This window comes from Sciurus vulgaris (genome assembly GCF_902686455.1).
Source record: "Sciurus vulgaris genome assembly, chromosome: 5".
Taxonomy (NCBI): domain Eukaryota; kingdom Metazoa; phylum Chordata; class Mammalia; order Rodentia; family Sciuridae; genus Sciurus; species Sciurus vulgaris.
Window position 1 is genome coordinate 170,897,768 of NC_136465.1, and position 23,445 is coordinate 170,921,212.

A 23,445-nucleotide genomic window follows, 5' to 3' on the forward strand; every position below is an offset into this window, starting at 1 on the left:
TGTCACCAAAGATGGTCACCTGCACAGAGGCACAGAGGTCCAAAAGATGCTTCTGAGACAGGAACTCTGATCCTGGAATTCACACAGCACTGCTCCAGTCTGCCTGGGGGCTCCCACTGGAGGTGACTGCGTTGGGGACTTGGGCACCCACCCAGGGCTTGCCCTTGATCTCCCAGACTCAGCAACTGGACCCCCTAAGTCTGAGATTGTACCCCAGGGGATTCAAAGCCCCTGCTCCACAGGACGCTCCTTTGAAAGGCAGGGCAGGGCTGGGCACTGGGGTGGCCCATCCGTGGGGCCCTCCACCTGTCACTTGGGGCAGGTAAGGTGATGCCAGCACAGATGGCGGGCGGCTCTGCGATGAGTCGGGAGGGAAATATGACCCTCCCCACGGGCGAGCAGGGACCTGAAAGGGAGAATCAGCCTGTGTTGGGGATGAGGCCAAGCAGAGAGTGGAGAGGGGCCCAAGGCCAGGGATGCAAGCAGAAGGCCACAACGTCCGTGACAAAGTGTTTAATGTTCCTAGATGTGCAGCTCTCAGTGAGAAGGGCCCGGCCGCACTCCTGTGGCAGAGCAGCCCCTCCCCAAGCCCTCCAAGGGGTGGGGCTGGGGCAGCTTGAGAACTTGGTCCTGGGTGTGCTCGGGGAACACCACGTGAGTGCCCAAGGGTGACAGGGGTGGGACACGACATTTACACAGGAGAGAACCAGAAACACGAGGGCTACCGCAATGGTGGAACAGGGGCCACCTGTCCACGTGTGGCCGCATCAAGACATGAGCCGGGCAGGTCGGAGTCCCGTGGTGCCAGCTCAGCCATCCTGCACGCTGAGCAGGCTGAAGACCCAGATGCCTCGCGTGCAGGGGGGAGGGACATAACTGCCCCAGGAGAACCTGGGTGTGCACACCCATGCACAGGCGGGAGGGCCCAGACGCCAAGGGAGTGTCTAAGGAAAGGACACAGACACACAGGGAAGGCCCACAGCAGCAAGTACGGTGGTGGGTGGAAGCTCTGTCCCATAGGCTCCCACCGGCTCAGCAGAGCTGGTGAGCCCAAAGCCAAGGCCCCACATCAGAGTCCAGGGCCCAAGAAGGCTCGGGATAGGGAGGGCCGAGTCCACAGCAGCCTCTGCAGTGTGTGAGGAAGCCCAGGCACGGGGCGGGCCTCAGGCCTCACTGCTACTGCTGCTGCCGCCGCCCCGGGTGCCGCCGATCTCCACCCACACCAGGCGGGCCTGCTCCTGCAAGATGCGGCCACGCACCACCTTGGCCAGCTCCTCTGCGTGGCTCCAAGCGTGCGCGGGCACCTGCACCCAGGAGCAGGGCAGCCCCCAGAGCACCTGCTCGGAGCCACGGCACTGCCGCAGCAGCTCGGAGTCCCGCCAGCCGGGCCGGCCCAGCAGGCCCCTGTGGAGAGAGGAGGATGGACAGTCGTCAGAGTGGGGGACCAAGACAGCAGAGGCAGAGGGAGGGAGTGAACCAAGACGTGAAGGGTCAGACGGAGAAGACAGACAGAGGGAGAGAGACAGACGGCACTTAGAGATGGAGCCCCGGAGACATCCACAGAGAGGGCTCGCCCCCCACCTCACCTGACTTCCCGGACGTTCTTCTCAGTCACCTCCACGTGGATGACAATGGGGTAGACCTCGCTCTGGACCAGCTCCCGCACGCCCCGCGCGCCCAGCTCCAACAGGCAGTGCTTCTTCTCGGTGGAGAGAGCCCACGTTTATTCCAGCCCAGGACACCAGTGCCCCACATCCACCCCGCACAGCCCTATGCCGGCCTCCCCTGGTGCACAGCCAGGTCCTCACCCAGAGGGACCCTGACAGGAGGCAAAGAACCAAGGCAGGGAGACTGAAGACCTGGGCTCGCTGGTGACCTAGAGGAAGGTCCTATCCCCACTCCACCTGGGCCACCTTGTCCACAGGATGGAGTTAGCCCCACCCCACCTCCCACCCTAGAGACCTGGCCGTCTCCCAGGATGGCATGAGCAGGTGAGATGTCCCAGCTCACCGCCTTCAGCGTGACCCATGTGAGGGCATCAGCCCCAACCCGTCCACATCGCAGGTAAGGAAACTGAGGACCCCAGGAGGTGGCTCAGACGCTAGCTCGTGGGCCCAGGATGGCAGCCCAGCCCCCTCAGTCCCAGCGCCCCAGCACCTACCTTCCCAACAGACTCCTGGATGGCCCGGATCCTGTTGCCCAACCCTGGGGTGGCAGGCTGGGCCTTGGGGGCCCCCGGTGCTGAGGATGCACACTGCTCCTCCCCAGAGAGGCTTTCTGCAGAGGGACAGGGACAGGGTGTTGCAGGTCCACAGGCCTGGCTCTCCCCCGACCCCCTCCCAGGTGGCAGGCTCACCCGCCGGGCACACTTGGAAGTCTAGCCGGGAGCTGGGCAGGTCCAGCAGATTGCGGATGAGCCGGGGTGCCAGGCACTCGGGCAGCAGCACCACAGGCCGGAGGGCAGACACCAGCAGTGGCCGCACCAGGCTGTAGGGTTTGAGCCTGCGCTCTGGCTCTGCGGCAGGGCGGGACCCAGAAGAGAAGAGAGTCTAGGCAGGTCGGGGCTCTTCTCTCTTGATACTCAAAAACATCGCCTCCCCAGCCACCCTCTGCTTTCCCTTCCTGGGTGCTTCTCCTGCTCCCACATGTCCCCAGACACGCGCACATGTACAAGCACACACACACACCTGACACTGCAGCCCTGGACCCCCGGCTTGCTGGGGCAACTGAACAGGCTCCCTGGGGATCCTCTGCCTCAGCCCCGCCCCCTGCAGGTCACTCTCGCCTCAGCAGGCAGAGAGGCCTCGAGAGAAAGGAAGATCAGGTGACTCCCTGGTTGCCAAGCACCAGTGACTTCCCAGATTCCAGGGCCAAGGCCACATCCTCTGCCTGGGTGACAGTCCTGCCCGGGAGCCCAGGGAGGATGAACCACAGACTGCACCCCGGACTTCACACTGCCTTCAGACGCCTCCAATCCCAGGGCTTCTGCCGGCCCTGCAGCCCCCCAAAGCCCTGCCCCTGACTGCCCAGCCCAGGTGACCCTTGCTGCCTGGGAGCCCAGGCCACGCCTCCCCGGGCCCTAGATGGGAAGGGTCCCTGGCGTGTGTCCACTGCACCCAGCTCTCCCGCATTGCACGCATCCCGCTTTCTGCATTTGCATGGTGAAGCTGGGAGGTCTGCCCACCCTGGGACAGTGAGCCCCGTGCAGAGGACCGCCATGTCCCTGGACCTAACATGCCTTACAGAGCAGGTGTTCGACACCCACTAGCTGTGCCCACCATCCTCCAAAACACCCTCCCTAACCGCCCCTGTCCCCAGAATCACTACTCTCTCATCTGGGTTCCCCACTCCTCCCTGATCTGGCCAGTGGACTCATTCTGCTGCCTCCAGGACTCCCTGGGGTCCTCATGGCACCTGCCACCATACATATGTGAGAACCACAGAACAGGCCTGTGCTCACTGCCCCTCAGCACACAGCACCCGCCCGCAGACAAAGCCACCAGCAGACAAAGCCACCAGCAACCTTGACCCCTTAACCACCAGGGGGAGCCCTGTCCCTCAAGCCCCTGGCATAAGCACCAACAGCACTGGGACTCACAATAAGCCCTTCCACACCAAAGGTCACCTGGATGCACACTCCTGGACACTGGGAGTGACACGGGACACACGGTCACAGCTGCACTCACCTGTGCAGGGCTCCGGCAGCAGCTGCTCTGGGGAATCCCCCGCAGGACCCCCCACGGGCTTGGGCCTCACCAGCCCCAGGGCTCGCTTCTTCAGCTGGGAGGGCATCAAGAAAGAGGGTCACTCCACCCCAACTCAGGGACAGAGGAGAGCAGAAAGGACCCCAGGAAGAGTGGGCCTCGCCACCACCACTGTCCAGGCGCTCCAGAAGAGCCTCGGCAAGCCCCGCCAGGCGAGACGCAGAGAAGCTAACCCAGCAGAGCCCGCGGGAGGAGCCTTGGATGTACCCCCACTCTACAGATGAGGACGAGAAGCACAGAGACCCACAGGAACCGCGTGTCACATGACAGACAAGCCTGGTTTCTCTTCCAATGAATCAGCAAGGTGACCGTGGGCAGAAAGATTAACGAAACCAGTGACAGAACTAATCACACGGACACCTAATGAGCATGGCCTGCCGGCAGCAGGGCAGGCCCGAGCCCCTGATGTGCAGGCCTCTGGGGCCACAGGCTGTCCAGGAGGCAGCGGAGCAACTTGCCCGTCTCACAGCTAAGGAAAACTGCCTCCAGGAGCCGCAGGAGGATGAGGTTCAGGCCACAGTCCAAAGTCACAGAGCTGAGGCTGCTTCAGGCAGCCCACCCCAGGGTCCACGCCCCATCGATTCTCTACACTGGTCTCATTTTGCCCAGGGACACGGTGGGGATGGTGACCCAGCCCAAGCCAGCCCTCATCCAGGGACTGAAAAGCGAATGTGACTTGTCAGATGCCTGCTCCATGCAGACGTGCCCCTGGGCATTGGTACACTCTATCTTATTTAATCTCAACCATCCTGGATGGTGGCATTATTGTTTTCTGTTTGCTGGGCACATAGTAGAAAACCAACTAAGTCACAGGAAAGAATTCAGGTGGGCTTCTCCCTTCTCTCTTCCCCCAGAGCTGCCAGAACATGGAGCCTGCCCCCTCCCTTTGGACCCCACCCTTGTGTCCTGCTCTCCTGGGTCCCCTCCCTGCCCCCCCAAACCTGCTTACATTACTGCGGGGGCTTCGGTGACGGCTGGAGGACAGACATTTTTCCTGACCTTCTAGGAGCTGCTGGGCTCTGTGGGAAGGAGTCCTGTCAGGCACTTGTAGGGAGAAGAAAGCCGCCCCTCCTCTTCTCCAGCCCCGCATCCCATCCCAGAGGACGGTGAGACAGTGCAGAAGGAAGGAGAGCCCCCATCCTGGTCCTGGCTCCTAGCAGGACCCTGTCCCCAGGCTCCTGGCCCTGTGTCACCTCTGGTAATTGGGCACAGTGCCCCGGTCCAGATCCCGCAGCGTGAGGGGGTCGACCCGGGTGCAGAACCACTCTTGCCGCCGCTTGTAGGCGGGGTCCACCAGCCGCAGGATCTCTTGGGCTTTCACACAGAGGGCGTGGGGATCTGCGCGCTCGGGCAGGGTGAGGTTGGCTCGGATGTAGAAGGGCTCAGCTCCCGTACCCTTCACCCAGGCATTAAGGGCTTCGTGGAAGGACTGGCAGGCTGGACGGGGCAGGGAGCAGGGGGGACAAGAGGAAGGAGGTAAGGTCAGGGAGCCAGCACTAGGACCCCACCTTCCTTCTCCAAGTTCGAGAGGCACAGGGACTGGCCCCAGGCCACACAGCCCGTCAGGGACAGAACCAGGACGTCAACCCAGGCCTCTTGGAACCCTAAAGCAGGGTTCCCCTCCTGGATAAGATGCTTACCAAGGAGAGGCCTGAAAAGGGCACAAACCCAACAAAAGGAGGTCCCTGCACAGCCAGGAGCAGGAGGCTGGGGCGGGACTCTCCTCTTCCCACATGCGCCGGGCTGCAAGAGCCCTCCCTTGGGCCCCTGCTCACTTCCTAGGACAGTGGGTCCCAGGCCCTCCCCAGGCCAGGCTTACCCTTGGAGTCCAGCAGGAAGGGCAGCGTGGACGACGGGCTCCACCGCAAGGTTCTCTGCTGGGTTTCGGCTTCGAGGCCTGCGCCCTCCAGGCCTGCAGCCTCGGCCTCCTGCGGGGAAGTGATTCTTAAAGAGGGCTCTCTGTCAATGTGCCGTCTGCCCCGCCTCCCAGCTCCCACCCAGATTTTGTTTTTTGTTTTTTGTTTTTTGTTTTGAGATAGGGTCTCACTAAGCTGCTAAGGTGGCCTTGACAGATATTCCAGCTCAGCCTAGTGAGTGGCGGGGATACCTGTGCACCACGCTCCCAGCGCAGTCAGATTTTACTACATTGCCTGGGGCGGACGTCACGGAGCCGCTTCTGCTTTAGCCAACCCCCAGGAGCTCCACCCAGTGACCCTGCTCCACCGATCCAGCCCTGGTGAAGCACTGACTCCGCCCCCAGCTTGAGCCTCCCCTTAAGGGGAGGGGCCTCACCTCTCTGGGTTCCGTCCTGGCCGACCCAGGCCCGGATAGCACCCTCCGTACCACCGCCCCAGACCATCGGTCCCCAAGAAACGACAGACCATCTGGACTCTTGTCCTGGGCCTCTGGGCCTCCTGGGGGGCTCCAGCCAGACACTCGGATGGCCAGAGACCTGAGAAGGGAGAAGGATGGGAATTACTGTCCAGTGTTTTGATACGCTCAGCTTCCTTAGAGATGGCACTGATGCCAGTCGCCGAGCATGCCCTGGGTCCCACCCCGTGCCCTCTGCCTGGAATGTCCCCCACCTCGTCCATCAAAGCTCAAGCCAAAAGCAGCCTGCCCGCGCGGGCCCCAGGCCGCGGTGGGGCATTTTCTTACGTCCATCAAAAGAAGGCCTCAGCGCCAGACCAGGCAGCCTGCTTCCCTCGCACCAAACCTGGCGTCTGGCATGCCGCGGATGCCTAGTCAATGCTTGTCACGCACACAGCCAGGGAGGGGCTGCAGTTAGACCACACAGATCGGAAGACAGGTCCGGCCAGCTCAGGGAGCACAGGGGTCGGGGGAGGCTTCCCGGGGAAGAAGTACCTGGGTTACGCCTTGGTGAAGAACAGAGACGGAGAGCTCGGTGACAGACAGAGAGGGGACAGTGGTCCAGGCATGAGCAAAGCATGGAGGACAGAGAACAGAATGCGCCACCACAGCAGCAGCACTCACTGGGCACTGCCCGTGGCCAGCCACCCACTGGGCTCCTTGCCCTGAGTACTAACAGAGCATCCTGGGAAATGGCTCCCAGAAGTACCTGGGCCAGCCTGGGGAGGCAGGGAAGGACGACATGTGGCCTCCCTAGACAGCACAGCCAAGATGTCCATGCAGCAGGGTCCACCTGTCCCTGGTGGAGAACCAGTGAAGCCCTCAGGCAGGCTAAGTGAGAGAGTGACAAAGGGAGGCCCTTCCATGTGGCCCGGACCATGGGGAGGGGGTGGGGCTAGCGTTGGGGTAGGGGCCCAGGCAGAACCCTGGAGGCTGCACACTGGTCCAGCCGCTCTGCTCCTGCTACCAGGTCCTTAACCCAGTCACACCTCTGGGGAGCAGGGACCTTTGTCACAGGAGCGAGGCTCAGCCCAGCCTCCTCAGTCAAAGCAGAGAGCCAGCCCTGAGGGATTGGGCAGACAGCTACAGACTGCATGGGGGGCATGGAAAGAACTGGAGGCCCGAGACCTGGCCTGCCCATGGCTGGCACAACCGTGTGGCTCCCAATCCATTCCCAACTGTGCACCAGACTTAGGCAAAGGAGTCTCCACGTGAGGCTCAGTTACTGTGGCCACAAAACAAGGATGACCTTGGCACCCCTCCGCCAGTGTGGGTGTGAGGCTCAGCTCATGGACCAAGATCACAGTCAAAGGTGGACCAGAGGGCTGTGCGGCCCGTCCCTCAGGGGCTGCTAACCTGACTAGCTGCTCTGTTTTGTTTTCTTGTACCAGGGATTGAACCCTGGGGTGCTTAACCACTGAGCCACATCCCCATCCCTTTTTGTCTTTTATTTAGAGACAGGCCTCACTGAGTTGCTTAGGGCCTCCCTAAGTTGGTGAGGCTGGCTTTGAACTCGCAATCCTGCCTCGCAATCCAGCAGCTGGGTCTACAGGCATGGGCCGCTGCACCCGGTTCTAGCTGTCTTTTAATGGATGGAACTGGATCCTGCCTCCACCCAGGAAAATTCAACTATTGACTCTGCAGCCTTTTGTGTGAGGTGGTGTCAGGTGTGGTCAGAAAAGCCGGAGGAAAGCACCAGGGAGGGCCCCAGCAGAAACGGGGGCCAGGCGGGCGACGCTGGCGTCCACCCACCTCACCCAACACGCTGAGTTAAAATGTGGACCACTCTCAGGACGGAGCCTGGCAAGAGCTCAAGAGAAAGCAGCGTTTCTCCCTTGTCAGCTGTGGTTCCGATCACAGCGCCACCCTCCAGCCTCGCCTCCTCACGGATGGCTGACTGCCGCGGCCTCCAGACACCAGCCCAGCAAGCAGCCTGCAATCCAGCTGCGAGGCGGACCCTTGGCTCCTCCGCTTTCCTCTGCCCGCTGCTGCTGCCCCCTGGAGACCCAGCTCTCCGCGACACCCCTGCCAATCTCCTGAGGTCCAAAAGGACAAGTGACTTCTCTGAGCCTCCAGAGACATGACACCTGCTCTCCGCACTCAGTCCTCAGGGTGGGCTGGGAGCAGGGTCCCCATCAGATCCCTCAGCACCAGGCTCCCCAGTGAGCAGGAGTCCGGAGAGAACGTGGGGAGCAGGGGGCTCGATTCCAGCCTCCAGCCTGAGTGAGGCAAAGGCCCCTGAGAACTGGCTCTGTGGGAGAAGGTTCTGGAGACCCCCGGGGCCCACACGAGGCGGCGCGGGGCTCGGCCTGGTCTCACGGCACTCTTGAGCTACTCCTCTCTGTCTCCCCGCCTGGCTGGCTGGACCCTACAGTCCCCCATCCCCTGCACCGTCCTGAGGGAAGGGCCCAGAGTGCTGACCCCGAGGCAAGGACACATGAGAGCTGACAGGTGCGGACGTCCGCCCGGGGCCAGCTCGGTCCCAAGCTCTCCAGAAGGAATGCAGGGACCTCTACCACGACCCCAGCCGACAGCCAGTGCTGTGGCCCTGGGAAAGTAAGCGGCCCACTTCAGTCGCCCACTTCAGCCCAGTTCCTCCTCCAGCCCCCTCCTCCCCAGGAGCAGTCGGCAGCCCAGGGGGCCACGTGATCCCAGGGCCAGGCAGGGGCAGGGCCCAGCCTCCTGCTCCCTCGGCATCCTGCGCCCCCTGGACAGCAGCCAGGACCTCTGCAGCAGGCCGAGCTGGAGGAAGGAGGAAGGGCCAGGCAGGCAGGCAGGAAGGGAGGCACCTCCGCCCCTTCCCCCAGAAGAACGTCCTGCACAGGCAGAAACAATGTCGCACTGGTGGGGGTGGGGCAGGGGCCCAACACCGGTGACTGCGCTGCCTCCGGGAGGCAGGAGGCCCCTGGTCCCGCTCAGCCCTGGTACACTGAACCTCTGTGCCCAGCAGCACACACCCCAGCTCTGGCATTCAAAACCCAAGCCCGATCAGGCCACTATGGACCTGGCCCGGTACTTCTCAGCTGTGTGATCCTGGACAAGTTCCTTAACCTCCCAGAGCCTCGGTTTCCTCCTCTACACACAAAAATAATCAGAATGCCTGCTCAGGGTGACCAGCCGGCAGCTGGCCCTGCACCTTCCCAGGCCCTCCTGAGCACACAAGCCAAAGTCCAGGGCTCCAGCCCGACTCAGCCTGCATGGCTCTGTGCAGCCCTGGCCTCCCTGACATGCCCCAGGCCTCTCCCTGGCAGCCTCTGCTCTCTCCACAGCCTCTCTCCCTGATGGCTGGCTCTCCACACTGAGTTAGAAGGGAGCATTCTAGCCTTGGTCCCCCTGGTCCCCTGGCCCTCCTTAGAGCCACTGGCAAGCATGAACCAAACTGCAGTCTGCTAACATTTTGTGACTCCTGTTTCGACTCAAGGCCAGCCCAGACACAGGGGCTCCCAGGGCATCCCCAGGCCACCCACAGCAAGAAGTTCAGCTGATGGCTCAGACCTGCTGGAGCTCAGTCAGGGAAGACGGGTGAGCCGTCAGCTGGGACAAGGGCAGCCCTTGAGAAGAGCTACACTTACTAAGCACCTACTATGTGCCTGGCAGAGCTGGAGACTTTAGTCATAAATCTCAAAACACCCACATGCGGAAGAGATCACTGTGCCCCTTACCAGTGAGGACACTGAGACCCAGGGAGGAACGGGGAGCTGCTCAGGTCATGCAGACAGTGCCCAGCGGTGACAGGACTCAGACCCAAGGTCTGCCGGTGCTGCAGAACCGGACATTCTCGGGTGCAAAAGCAGGTGGAGCTGCTCCCTCCCGTGACGCGCCCAGCCCGGCCCGCATACCTGTTGAGGAGGTCCAGGCCGCAGCCCCGGCCCAAGAGGCCTTCTGGCTTTCCCAAAGGCCACACACTGTCGGAGGAGGAGGAGGAAGAGAGGCCAGGGGACCAGGGCTTGAGTGTCACACTCCCTGGGGAAGGACAGTAAGGTCAGGGGCTGGGACTGGGAAGCAGGCAAGGCCCAGGTCTAAGAGTGTCCCTGCAGGGTGGAGGCCCCAGGGCACCCCAGGCCCACTGGGCTCAGAGCAGGGCCAGGGCCCATGGGGGACCCTTCACTCTCCTGGAAGAGGGTGGGCAGGACTCGAAACCCCACAAGCACAGCCAGGAGCAGGAATAAGGGCAGCACTGGGCACAGGGTGAGCCTGGGAGCCTCCCAAGCAGGGCTTCCTGCCTGGCCAGGACATGGTGCAGCCTCAGGAAGGGGACACGGGCCAGGGCAGAGCAGGCAGCGTGGGTCGCCAGCAGGCTGCCGCGCCCCTCCCCCCAGGGTCCCCAGGGCTGTCACCTGTGATGTCTGACATGCTGCTGAAGGACCTGCTAGGAGAGAGGACAGGGAGGGGACAGGAGATGAGACACAGTGGGGACTACTCCCCACTCCCTCCTCCTGCCCTCAAGCCGCCAAAAAGTCCCACGCCCCCAAGCGAATGCAGGCTAGACCCCAGTCTAGGGCCTGGGCACAGAGCACCAGTGTCACCAGCTCCCTGAAGTCACAAGGCAAGAAGTTCATGTCCTGGCTCCCTGACACGGTGTCCCACAGCTAGCCTGTCTTCCAAGCCAGCACCCTCGATGCTACCTCCTCCCAAAGCCTCCCCTGACGGCCTCCCGACCCTGCCTCGCTCACCCCCTGTCGTCCTGGCTCCCGGGGGTGTCCCCCAAAGTAGACCCCTCCCTCCTTGACACACAGCATTCGCTCAGATCCAACCCTCCCTGTGCTCCGCCTCCCTCAGCAGAGGGACCGACAGGGGTGCAGGGGGACATACCCCAGGAGGCAGGGAACTCCCACCTGGTCTTGGCCACCTGCTGATGTGACTGAGACCCTCCGGCCCCAGCTTCCTGCTGATGCCCCAACCCGGGGCGCAGCTTCCTGCCTCAGTCCCGGGCCTAGAAACCTTCTCTACGTCCCCTGGTCCTGAGCAGCAGGCTTCCCCACCGGTGACTGTCCTGCCCTTTGGCTTTTCTTTGGTCGTGCTGGAGATGGAACCCGGCCTCGTGCATGCCAGGTAAGCGCTACCCAGGCCCCGCCTTCAGCCACCCTGACTCTGTCCCTTCTGGGACTCGACTCCTGTTCCAGAGTGCCAGCCATTTAAGGCCAGTCAAGGGAGGGGACTGGACCTGACTCTGGCACCAGGGCTCCTGGGAGGTGTCCATGCGGGAGAGAGCACCCCACCTCCTGGGCGGCCCTGTCAGTCTTACCTCTTGGGGGGCTCGGGGTCCTCCTCGCGCTGCCGGCGGAGGATGGAGCCGGCACTGGGGGGGAAGGGCAGGATGGAGAGCCTGTTGATCTCCTTCTCGCTGTCCGTGGCCTCCTCCTGCGAGGCGGGGACAGAGCCTGGGTCACCCCACCGCAGCCCTACCCCGGCCCTCAGCACGTCCGGCCTCTGCCCGTTCCGCAGACGAGACCTGGCGCCACGCGAGGAACAGCAGGCTCTCCTGGCCCAGGCCGGCACACGAGGGCCCTGGGGGCCAGAGAAGCTGCTGGCCTCCCTGGTCACCCTCCCCGGGAGCTGAACTGCTGCAACCCCACAGCACTCTCTCAGTCATCATGGGAACGCTATCGGGTCCTCCATATTTAGGTAGGTGGGCATCTTACCGAGGTGTGGGGCTCAGATCCCCCGGCGATGGCCACTTCGCCGGCTGTATCAGGGCCTGCCCGTGGGGAGGGGAGCTCGCTGAGGCTCCAGGTGCTGCTGAGGTTGGAGCACAGGGAGTGGGAGGAGGCGCAGGCCTGAAAGGGGGGACGTGGAGGCCGCGCTGAGCCTGGCCACACAGGAAGCCAGAGCCTGGCCCGCACGGAGCACGTCTCAGCCTCCACGGGGCGACCAATTGCAAACCAGGAGATAGAAACAAAATCACCCCAAGCGGTGAGACAGCAGAAGGAAGATGTCCCCACACACCCAGAGCATCCGAACGCTCTCCAGAGGAAGTCCGGTTGAACTGAGGACCAGGCATATGTAGGTGCTAAGTTAAGTACAGCTGGGGAGGATGGTCCAGGCAAGCAGAAAGCATGTGCAAAGGCCCTGAGGCAGGACTGTGACATATTCCAGGAATTAAAACACTCAGAGCCAGAGAACCAGATTAGAGGAAAGGAGGGGCCCAAACTGCAGGTCCTCCTAGCATAGGAGCTCATCTTTACCCAAGAGCAGAAAGGCCACTGAGGGTCCTAAAGGGAGAGGCCAGAGAGCTGTACCTCCTCCTATTTCTCCAGGCCCCAGTGCCTCGATGCCAGGGCTCCCCTGAGCAACCCTGACAGGCAGAGGCAGAGTGGCAGCCAGGGAACCAGTGTCTGCTTTACAAAGTGTTGGGGACCTGGCTTGAGGGCTGCCTGGCCGTGTGATCTTGGGCAAGTCCCCAAGCCTCTCTGGGTCCTGTACAATGAGGGTCCTAGACCAGCTGGTCTTTTTAGCCCATATCAGACTAAACTAATATGGGTCTCCCGTCTCTGGGGCCCAAGTGCATTCCTAAAGCACTAGGCTTCCCAGGCCTATGCCAAGTCAGGCTTCAAATATCCTTAGTGTCCCAGAACGACCCCAAAACCCAGAGAGCCACGTCATCAAGCCACGCCCACTCCCGGCTAAGCGACCCTGGCAGTCCCCCACACTCCCACTGCCACCTGCTGAGGTCTGCCGGCTGGTCCTGTGTGCTCTAGGCCTGCCGAGAACTCCCCGGAAGCCAACCTCACTCCCAGGACAGCTGGGCGGCTCACCTTGAGGCAAGGGCCGCCCTGGGTCCGCTGCAGCTGGGCCTCCAGCAGGGCCTTGGTGCCCTCCAGGCTGGTGAGCGTGGTCAGCAGCTCGTCCCGCTCGGCCTCTAGCCCCCGCACCTGCCTGCGGTACTGATCCTTCTCGATGAGGCTCTGGGAGTACTGCAGCTGGACCCGATCCCGGCTCTGGATGGCCTGGAGGAGCAAGGGGAGCCAGCAGCTGAAGGGACCACCCTGGCTCCACGATCCCAGCCCCCGGCCTCAAGAAAGGGAAGGTATCAGGAATGGCTGCTTTCAGGCCGTGTGTGGGGCCCTTTGCTAAATATCAGCTCATTTAATCTTCCCACTAACAGAATTAGTTAGATATATTATCATTATTCTCATCTTGCAGATGGAGAAACCACGTCAGCCGGGGCAAGCTGGACTCCAACCAAGCTTCCAATCGCACAGCCAGGCCCGAAACATTCCAACTGAAAAGGTTTCCAGGAGACCCACTGTGTGTCCAGGGCACCCCATCAGCATAGGAGCCACAAGCTGAACCCACCCCATTGCATCCAAAGCACTTTCCTCTACCATGGAGCAGAGGGTCCCTGGGAGGTGGGCACATGGCCTGGTCCTGCCACCCTCTGGCTCTGAGGGAGCTAGAGACAGAAGGGACTGGGAGCACCTGGTGTCATGCAGATTCTGGGTGTTGCCCCAGACCACCCGAATCAGGATGAAGCCCCAAATCTGGGGCGATTCTAACACGAAGGCTTCAACTCATCATGGGATTCAAACTTGGTCACAAATAAAACCCTCCAGCCTCCCCGCCCCCCCACCGCCACCCCCTGACATGGGGAGCCAGACACAAGGCAGCAGGGGCCTGGGGCCCTGGGCCCACCCCACAGCCTCAACAGGAGGCAGGGCTGTGGGGCCCAGGGATTGGGGCCAAAACTTTTCAGAATTTCTTTATCAGCAAATATTTGGAGGCACCTCCCCTGCACTGGCCTTGTCCGTGGTATGGAAAGAACAGGGACTCAGACAAGCAAGACACCAGGACCAGCTTCAGTGACCGTCCCGGGGCTCAGGAGGGGCAGGCGTCCAGGGTGTGAGGGAGCAAATGCCAGCAGCGCTCCCGGCAGCAGCTTGGGGACCAAGGTCTGAGGACCCAGCTCTAGTGCCCCCTGGCTGTGTGACCCAGGGCCAGCCCCTGACTTGGGTCCCTGGGTCCTGCACAAGGAGGGCATGAGGCCAGCTGGCCTCGGAGGGGCTCCACAGCCCACGTGACACTAGCCTTGCTGCTGTCTCAGGCCCACGTCTTGCTTTCCAACGTGCACACAGGCCCTGGGCCGTGGGGCTGGCCCCAGTGTCAGCAAATGCCGGTCCCTGGCCCCGGCTTACCTGCCCCACCCTAAGCGGACCGGCACACCCTTAGTCTCCTCCAATCCCAGCCCTGCGGCTCCTCCCCTGCACCAGAAGCAGCATGGGACGGCGGCCTCACCTGGTCCCGCTCCTTCTCGATCTCCTCCAGCTGGGCCAGCACGGTGGCCATGCGGTGCTTGTACAGGTCGCAGTCCTTCTGCAGCGCACGGTGCTTCAGCCGCAGGTCCTCCATCTCCTGCAGGTACTGAGGGTGCACAGGCAGGCGGGCTCAGGCCACCACAGGCCAGGACGCCCCACAGGCCCAGCAAGAGAGGCCTGAGCCCGGCCTCGGCGCCCCTCCCCGCTGGGCCGCAGCTGCCTAGTCTATACAATGGAGAGGACCTTAGTGGTGACACCACCAGGCCGCCTGTGGCCCGGACCCCTCTCTGCCCTCCTCCAGCACTCGTCACCATCTGCGCTTCCAACTACTCCTCAGGATCGCGTGTGGCCCCTGCTCACTCCCGGCTAGGGTCCCCTCCCCGCGGCGGGGCCCCTGCTCTGCTCACTATGAGCCAGAGGGCCTCCTGTCAAATCGGAGAGCCGATGAGCGCAGCCCCTGGCACCTGCCTGGCAGAGACGCCAGGGGAAGGCTGGCCGTGCCCTGTGCCCTCCAGCCCCAGGGCCCTGCCTGCGGAGGGCGCTACCTTGTCCCGCAGCTCCTCGGCCCACTGCAGCTCCCCCTGCGTGGCGAGCAGCTTCTGGCACAGCTCCTGCCGGCTGTCCTGCGCCTCCCGCCAGTCATGCTCCAGGATGTCCAGGAGGATGCGCTCGGAGCCCGGGGCCCCCGGCCGGCTGGCCTCCTGGGGACCAGAGTTCAGGGCCACCTCAGCAGGTGGCCCAGGGCCCACCGTGGCGGGGAGGAAGGGACCCCACGCTGGCTCTGCCACCTTGGCCTGGACCCCGGTCTCCCTGTGGGGAGCTGGTGTGCCCGCCAGTCCTGCTCTCCAGGGGACATCTGGGACACAAAGGAGGACCCAGGGCCAGGAACGCTTTCATTAAGTCAGCTGGGACCTTTTTCCTGAAACAAATACCTGGCCCCCTCCCTCCTGCTCCGGCCCCCACGTGGCACCACCAGGGAAACAGACAAGTGGCTGTCCCAAGTCTATCCCACCCCTCTGACGAGGGTCTGCAAGGGACTGACCCTGGGCCCGGAATCTAGCCCGAGACCCCCCCAGCCAGGCACCCCCAGGCCCATGAGAGACACTTGCTCCCGCCCCCACTTCCTCTGTGGAACAACAGCCAGGGGCAGGTCCATGCTGCCCTCACCTGCCATGGGGCCCCAAGCAAGTGCTGGGGCCACCCAGGCCTCAGGGGTCTCAACTGCAGAGTCTCAGACTCCTCTGCAAATTCCAGGCAACCTTAGGCCTCACCCCAGGAAGCGCCCACACAGCAGGAGCAGTGTCACGGGTTCAGAGCCCCCAGCCACCCACAGTCCCCAAGCTAATCATGCAGGACCAGCAGCACAGTGAGAACTCTGGAAAGCGGCCGCCTGGACCACACCAGGGCTGCAGCCTGGCTGTCCAGGAGGGCAGGCGAGCGGGGCCTCCAGAGCGGCCAGGTCACCTGCTGGAGGCCTTCCTGAAGCTCCTGCAAGGACGCCGTCAGCCGCTGGTTCTCAGCCCGCAGCTCCGAGACCAGGTCCGCACCGTCTGGCTCCTTCTCCTTCTCCTCGGGCCCCGGGAGCGGCCCCCGGGCCCTCCGCAGAAGGGCACACTCTTCCTCCAGCCGGCTGACCTTCAGCTTGAGCTGGTCCACCTAGGGTGGGGGACACGGGTCATCCCAGGGAGGGCCACGGGGAGCCTCCTGAGGAAGGGCTGGGCTGGGCAGACTCGGGGCTGAAGGGCAGAGGAAGGGAGTGAAAGGCCAAGCCACCTCCCCGGGGCTCCTGCCCCTCAGTCCCCACACTGCAAGTCGTCAACTGAGCCAGGACGACAGGAGGGCTGCCTGAGGAGACGGGGACCAGGGTCTGGACCCAGCTCTGCCTCAGTTCGCAGTGGCTGTGGGCAAGTCATGGCCCCTGGCTGTGCCTCCATCTCCTCATCTGCACGGGGCGGTGGGTCTGAGGGTCTCTGCCAGCCCAGGAGCCAGCGAGGCCCCGCCAACCCCACCTCCAGCTCCACACGCCAGTCCTCCCTTCACAAGGTTCCAAAGAGCCACGCTCATCCACGCACTGGGCTGCTGGTTCACCCACCAGACTCCAGGTTCCAGGTTCAGATTTCGACTTTACCACCCTTAGGGTCTGCCCCCCAGAGCAAGTTGCTTGCCTCCCCTGTGCCTCAGTTTCCTCCCCGGTAAAATGGGCCCAGTTGATCCCCTCCCCTGCCACCAAAAATTATTGCCAGAATCAAACGGGAGAGTGGACAGGCAGCGACGGCCACCAGGAATGTGACGAGGGGTCTTCGGTGTTTTCAGTACAATCCCAGAACACTGGCAGGTCACCAGGTGGCTGTGTGGAGCGAGAGGCTGGCCCGGGCGGGGGGCCGTGGGGGTCTTGAGGGGGCCCTAAGAGTAGCAGCAGGTGGCAGGCCAAAAACTGAAGTCGTCCATAGGACGGTCAATGACCTCTGGGGCTGTGGTCAGGTGTGCCAAAGTCCAGTGTCTGAGCAGAGTCTGGCCCATCTTGGAAAATGACCTGCTCTCCCCAGTCCTCAGAAATTGCACCACACACCCTGTCACAAACACACACCCACACGCACCCCCGCAGTCTGGACGCTGGGGCAGGCAGCGCCGTAAGCGCCGTGAAGTCAGAGGGCTCCTCCTCCACAGACTCAGAAACTCCTGACTCCGCATCTCTCTCCACTCACAAAACAGGCTTTGTGACCCACCAGAGAAGGACGGCCAGTCTCAAGGGCAGGCCTGGCCAGCCCTTTACGGTAAAGCACAGCCCCAGCCACGGCCTGCTGCCTGACCCTCGGCCAGCTGGCTCCGGAGGAGCTCTGAGGATGGGCCCTGCGGACTCCGCCCCACTCCAGGTGTGTTCGATCCTGCACGGACTCGCTTAGCGCCCAGTTACAGCTCCGGTCCCTTAAGTGTACGTGGCTTAGAGATAATGGCCCGTGAAATGTGCAGCTTATAAAGCACAGTATTAAAACAACCGCCACACACCTGCCACGAGGGAAGGGACCTGCCGCCAAGCCCAGGACTGCTGGCTGTCCCACGAAGGTCTGGCCACCTGCACACCTGCCGCTGCAGGGGACCCAGGCCACAGACCCACCCCAACCATGCCGCGCCAGGAGCAGCCTCTTCCAGGGCCTCGCCAGCCAGTGCTGGCCTCTCTGAGCACAAGATGCTTTCCTGTCTCGGAAAAAGAGGCTCCGCTGGGTGAAGAGAGGGGACCCCACCTGCCACCCACCAGACTCAGTGATGCACAGGACACGGTTGGAGTTCTTTCAGTCTAGGGAGCTTTGAGAAGGGCTCCAGCCGATCCCTCTGGGCCCCAGTTTCCCCTCCAGAAATGGAGGTGGCACAGAGCCCACCTGCAACACAGGGCAGCTGGGAAGGGCAAGGGTTTGTGCCCAGAAGACATTTAAAACCAAGCCTGGTGCCCCAAGGCACTTCACCGTTGAAGTGAACGGGGGCGGGGGGGGGGGGGATTTTGTCATTGTTGTTTTGGGATCAGGATTAAACCCAGGGGTGCTTAACCACTGAGCCACATCCCCAGCCTTTTTTAATTTATATTTTGAGACAAGGTCTCACTGAGTTGCCGAGGGCCTCACTAGTTGTTGAGGCTGGCTTTGAACTTGGGATCCTCCTGCCCCAGCCTCCTGAGCTGCCAGGATTGGTAAAGGCCTGCACCACCACACCAGGCCTGCGGTGCTTTATAATTGCAATGTGGTCCTCATCTGTGACCTCTCGCTCTGAAGATGGGTAAACTGAGTCACGGGGAGGGAAGCCTCACCCATGTCACACTGTCATTAGCAGCAGAGCCAGGTGTGGGGCACACATGGTGGCCCTGCCCACCACCCCTCAGAATGCCTCCCTCGTGCCAAGCACCGAGCAGAGTCCTCAGTCACCTCACAACAGCAAACTGGCCACCTGCACCCTCAAGCAGGGCCAGCTTCATCTTGAGACCTCAGCACTCTGATCAGGACTCCCGCCCAAAACAGCAACCCACCCAGCAAGCACTGTCAACCCAGTGCCCCACACCAACCAACCTTCACCCACAGGAACCAGCAACAACCACGGGGAGATGGCAAGGACCTGTCATCCCAGCCACTCAGGAGGCCGAGGCAGGAGGGTCACAATTTAAGGCCAGCCTCAGCAACTTAAATAAACCCTACCTCAAAATAAAGAAGGGTTGGGGATGCAGGGTGCTTGCCTAGCATGCACGAGGTCCTGGGTTCCAACCCCCAGTGCTGGGGAGGAAAAAGGGATCCCACACAGCATTCCAGGAAACAGCCTACTGCATGCTGCTGGTGCTGGTAAGCTCACTTGTCCTTCGGATGACTCCCCGTGGCAGCTGAGACTGTATTATCCCCTACTCAGACCCAATAAGAAGCCACGAAAGTGAGCTCGGTTCCGGGTCCTGTAAGAGGCCAGCCTCGCGCTGCTGGAGAGGATCAGGTGAGATCTCCCTGGACAGGGAGCAGAAAGCACCCTGGGAAGGAAGCCAGCACCCGTGCCAGGTGGACCCGGTTCAAAAGCAGGCTGTCTCCCTGGCAGGGCCACGAGGAGCACTCCTCCGCAGTCTGAGCCTCAGCCAGGAAGGGAACTGGCGCAGGGTGCTCCAGTGACGATCAGGAGACATGCCACGTGTCACTTGCGTGGCCCGTGGACGGCTCTTGAAAGCAGCAGCAGGCGTGGACACTGGTCATGCAGGTTTTGAGCACTGACTGCCAGACTCTGAGCACCAAGATCCCGCGTCTCACGTTCACTGAATCCTCATGACCCAAGGCTTCTCCCGTGGGCCCTGTGTGAGCCTGGGGCTCGGTACTTGCCCGTGGCGGAGGCTGTCCTGGGCACTGAGGAGGTCTGGCAGCCTCCCTGGCCGCTACCCACTAGATGCCCACATGGCCTAGCATCTTGGGAGGGGGACCCACAATCTGAACCACGATCATAACCATGAAGCAGGCCTAGGGCAGGCGAAGGACTTCTCCAGGGCTAGAGCAGGCCGACCGCAGCACTGGGGTGCAGCTGGCTCCCCGTGCCACCGCACTCCACAGAGGTCACCCGTCCTTCTACACCCTGCCCCACCCACCTCCCCGGGGCCTACCGCCAGCTGCAGGTCGCGGCTGCGCAGCACGGCTGAGTTCTTCTCCTCGCTGAGCTGGGCCAGACGCATGGCGATCATATAGTTCTCGTCCTTCAGCCGCAGCAGCTCCAGGCTGCCCGCCTCCCAGTCCTCCCGCAGCCGCTGGCAGCGCTCCTGGGTCTGCTGCTGCTCCCGCAGCCGCTGCTCCAACCCTGCCCGCTCCTCCTCCAGCACCCGGCCCCGCGCCTGCAGCTGCTGCTCCCGCTGCAGCTGGCTCTTGCGAGCCTCCCGCAGCCTCCGCACCTCCGTCATCAGAAACTGGGTCAGGCCCTCAGGTCCCTCTTCATCTGCCAGGACAGGGGACAGGATATTCAGGAGGGGATGACAGATTACACAGAAAAGACCCAGCCACAAAATAGGAGGACATCCTGGAGTATAATTTTGTAATTTGAGGATAGAGAAGGGCTTCCTAAACATGACACAAAATCCAAAAGTTAGACAACACAGACAAAGTCATACAAAAAAGTGTTTAACTCTCTGAAAAAGAAAGATCTAACTATATTAAAACATAGAGTTAAAAGTATAATGAATATAACGAATGACTCAGTCATCATATGTAAAGAGTCCCTACAAATCAATAAGAAAAAAGCAAACAACTGCATAAAAATATAGGCAAAAACTATCAATAAGCAAGTCCCAAAATAAACGTGATCAACAAACACAAGAAGAAAAGATCTGATCCACCAGCAATAAAAACAGTTGCCACTAACATTTGGTGGCTTTATTCTTTGTGCTGGATACACACATGCAACCCTGTAAGATAAATACTATTATGGTACCCATCATTTTTTATATAACATTTAAAATGCACATTCTCCTTGAGAAAGTCTACTTCAGAAACCCTCCCCCGTTTAGAAAGATAGAATTGCACAGAGATGCACACACGAGTTGTTCCCAGCACCACAACATAACACAACTAGAAAAAAACCTAGATGGCCATCAACAAGGGATGGTTTCAAGCACTAAGCCACAACTTCACTAATGAACATTATGCATATACTTCAAACAAGTGCAATAGACACAGAAGAACCACTAAAATAAGCCATTTTGAGAAAAAGTCAGATATCGGACAACACATAGGCCACCCCAGTGTATGTGTGTGAATGCTAAGACAGGAGGACTCAAAAACTGCCACCTGCAGAACAGAACTGAAGGAAGGAGGAAAGATCTAGCCTCTCCTTTTACGCTGACATCACCTGCAGCCTCTGAATTTTTTACATAAGAAACTACAAGCCCACGTGGGCCAGCCATAGCAAGTCTGAAAACAACACTGGGTAGAGAGCCGTGTTATATTCCGCACATGGGTTCTGAATTCGTACTAACTGGATTGGAAACCCAGCCCTACTCTCAGCCAACCATGGGGCCCTGGGCAAACTGCTTCAGCTTATGCCTCAGTGTCTAGGTCTGATCAGCAGCAATAATGAGGTACCGGGGTATCTCCCTCTGGTGCAGACACACTGGCAACCATTGCAGATCCACTCACCAAGGATCATGGAGCAGCGCTGGGCAGGTTCCCGGCCGGTAAGCAGCCTGAAGTGTTCTGGGTAGTAGAACTCGAGGGCTTCCAGGAAGGCCTCGTATCCCCTCTTGCCTCGGCAGCGCAAGATGTCCATGAGACGCCCTGTGGGGGTGGGTGCACCCAGGGGTCAGGATGAGGGCCTCCCCCAGAGCCTGGCTGGTTCTTCCCCACCATGCTTCAGGGCCCACGTTCCCCAGATTTCTGAGCTGATGACACATACACAGGGGCCTGTCCCAACAGATCAGGGAGGAGGGCCTGTCTGCCAGGCCAGGAGAGCCAGACGCCCTCCACAGTGGCACCTGTGAGCAGCCCCCAACACCCTACCCCCCACACAGGCCCACAGATAGATGAGGTCAGCAAAGGCAGAGACTCCCCTGCAGCCCCCAAAGCAGAGCCAGAAATTCCACCGTCAGATTCTCATTCCTTTGCCAGCCTAGTTCAAAGACCCTGGGAGGGAGGACCCCCATAAAACCGCGATGGGTCTTGAGCCCCTGCGGAAAAACGACTGTCCTAGGAACACAGGGCACACAGGAGGGGGCAGGGAGACAACAGGTGGTCAAAGGGCACAGGAAAGGTGCCAAAGCCACCAGCTGTAAGCAGGAGGTCCCAGTCAAGCGGCACCAGCGACCTCATCCAAGCCTCTGCTCGCATGTGGGTTCAGGAAGTGGAAGGGCACCAGGCGCACAGACCCCCGACGGTGTGGCTCAGCAGGAGGCGGGCGGTGGGCGCCAGAGCAGCGCACTCCACAGATGGCGGAGACTGAGGCCCAGGGGAGCAGAGCCCCGGCCCGGCGCCGCGGGTCTGCACGCGCTGCACTCGGGCCCGTCCCGCCCGGGGCCCGACAGCGCGCACCCCGCCGCTCACCGGTGCGGTTGACGCGGCACGGGAAGCGGTAGGTGCTCAGCACCTCCTCCTCGTCCTGCTCGTCGATGACCCGGCACTGGCGCAGATACGGCGTGAGCTTGGCCGGGTTCAGGGCGCGCGTCAGCCGGTGCCGGACGCCTTCGATCCGCTCCCAGAGCGCGTCCTCCTCCGCCTCGGACCCCGAGCCGGCCGCGGGCTCCTCCTCGGCCTCCCCCGCCTCGGCCGGGCCGGGCATGGCCGCGTCCTCGGGCTCTGCGGGCGAGAGGCGCGCGGGGTCGGCAGGGCGCCCGGATGCCACCGCGGGGCGTCGCCCTCAGGGCCGCGCGGGTCGCCGCCCGAGCCGCCCCGCGCGCGACTCACCCCGCACGCCGCGGCCTGGGGCTCCGGGCTCCGGGCTCGGGCGGCGGCTCCGTCGGCGCAGGGGGGCGGCGCCCTCGGCGCCCCCGGCTCCGCCCCCGTCCCCGCAGCCGCCCGGGCCGCCCCGGCCTCCCCACATCGCCGCCCGCCGGCCAGCGTCCGCCGCCGGCCACCCGTGCGTCCGCCCTCCCGCCGTCCGGCCCGCCTCCCCCGCTTCCTGTTTCCCGCCCGCTCTCCCGGCCGGGCGGCGGGGTCCCGGCGGCCCGCCCACACCTGCCCGGCCCCCGCGGGGCGGGGACCCACCGCACACCCTCCCGCGCCGCGACACACCTTCCCGGCCGCCGCGCCCCTGCCCACGCCCACCCCGCGCGCCGCGGGCCGCAGCCAACCTGCGCCGGACGGTGCAGACGCAGCGCCAGCCGCACTCGCCGCCACACCGCACGCGCACAGTCCCCGAGCGCTCACGGAGTTCACGGTGGGGGCTCCCGTCGCGGCGCAGCAGCGCACCGCGGCCCAGGGTCACCCAACACGCAGTGGACTCCGCTCCCACCTCACACACCACACCCACACCACCATGGTCCCCGCACAACCTACCCAGGCAACAGCCCTGTGCAGACGCCACATGCCCGGTCACAGCCCCATGCACCCCATCTCCAGGGAAATGAGCTTAAAGTGGGGCAGGGCTTTAGAAGGTCCCCCACAACCGCCAGATCCTGGCACTTCTATGGCCCTGGTCAGCTGTGAGCCACAGGGGCCCTCGGTCTGGGGAGCAGTGTCCGGGAGCACTACCTTCTGATCCCAGCCCAGCCTCTTAACCTGCCAGTGACCTGTGCAAGCTTTTGCCCCTCCCAGACCTCTGGGTCCCCAAACAGACTGCACACTCTGGCACCTTCCCTCAGTCTCAGGACAGTCTCTGAGTGGGCAGCAGAGGGCAGAGGTCATGGACGTCTTCTCAAAGATGGGAGTCACATTTCTCAAAGGGTGTTCCCCTCCATGCTGGTCCCAGAGATGGTTGGGGGGAGCATCTGTGATTAAAGTCAAGTAAGTTTGAGAAATTGCTACATCTAAGCTCCTCCCCTTTTGGGGACTGGTGGTCACTTGGCAAGATAAGGTCTGAGTCTACTCACTCACTGGTATGTGTGATACCATCTCTCTATGCACTGGAAA

At 62.1% G+C, this 23,445-nt stretch overlaps 1 protein-coding gene across 5 annotated transcripts; it reads right to left on the reverse strand.

Annotated features, from left to right (window-relative positions):
* Nucleotides 1–498: 498 nt before the first annotated feature.
* Nucleotides 499–22,472, reverse strand: CARD10 (caspase recruitment domain family member 10). 5 transcript variants are annotated; one of them, XM_079140708.1, is made up of 21 exons: nt 22,282–22,472; nt 21,922–22,173; nt 21,022–21,159; nt 19,500–19,825; nt 15,851–16,042; nt 14,932–15,087; nt 14,367–14,492; nt 12,890–13,081; nt 11,777–11,911; nt 11,380–11,495; nt 10,472–10,503; nt 9,974–10,097; nt 6,057–6,216; nt 5,584–5,692; nt 4,958–5,201; nt 4,714–4,783; nt 3,687–3,780; nt 2,357–2,515; nt 2,162–2,277; nt 1,587–1,699; nt 499–1,404 (listed from the first exon to the last, which is right to left on the reverse strand). In XM_079140708.1, the coding sequence occupies exons 1-21, from the start codon at nt 22,415–22,417 to the stop codon at nt 1,164–1,166; spliced, it is 3,231 nt and encodes a 1,076-aa protein (XP_078996834.1). In that variant the 5' UTR covers nt 22,418–22,472; the 3' UTR covers nt 499–1,163. The 5 variants fall into 5 exon arrangements, with proteins under 5 accessions (XP_078996834.1, XP_078996837.1, XP_078996833.1 ...); XM_079140711.1 differs by having other exon boundaries at nt 10,472–10,500; nt 22,282–22,464; XM_079140707.1 differs by lacking the exon at nt 22,282–22,472 and having other exon boundaries at nt 1,587–1,696; nt 10,472–10,500; nt 21,922–22,182.
* Nucleotides 22,473–23,445: the final 973 nt, after the last annotated feature.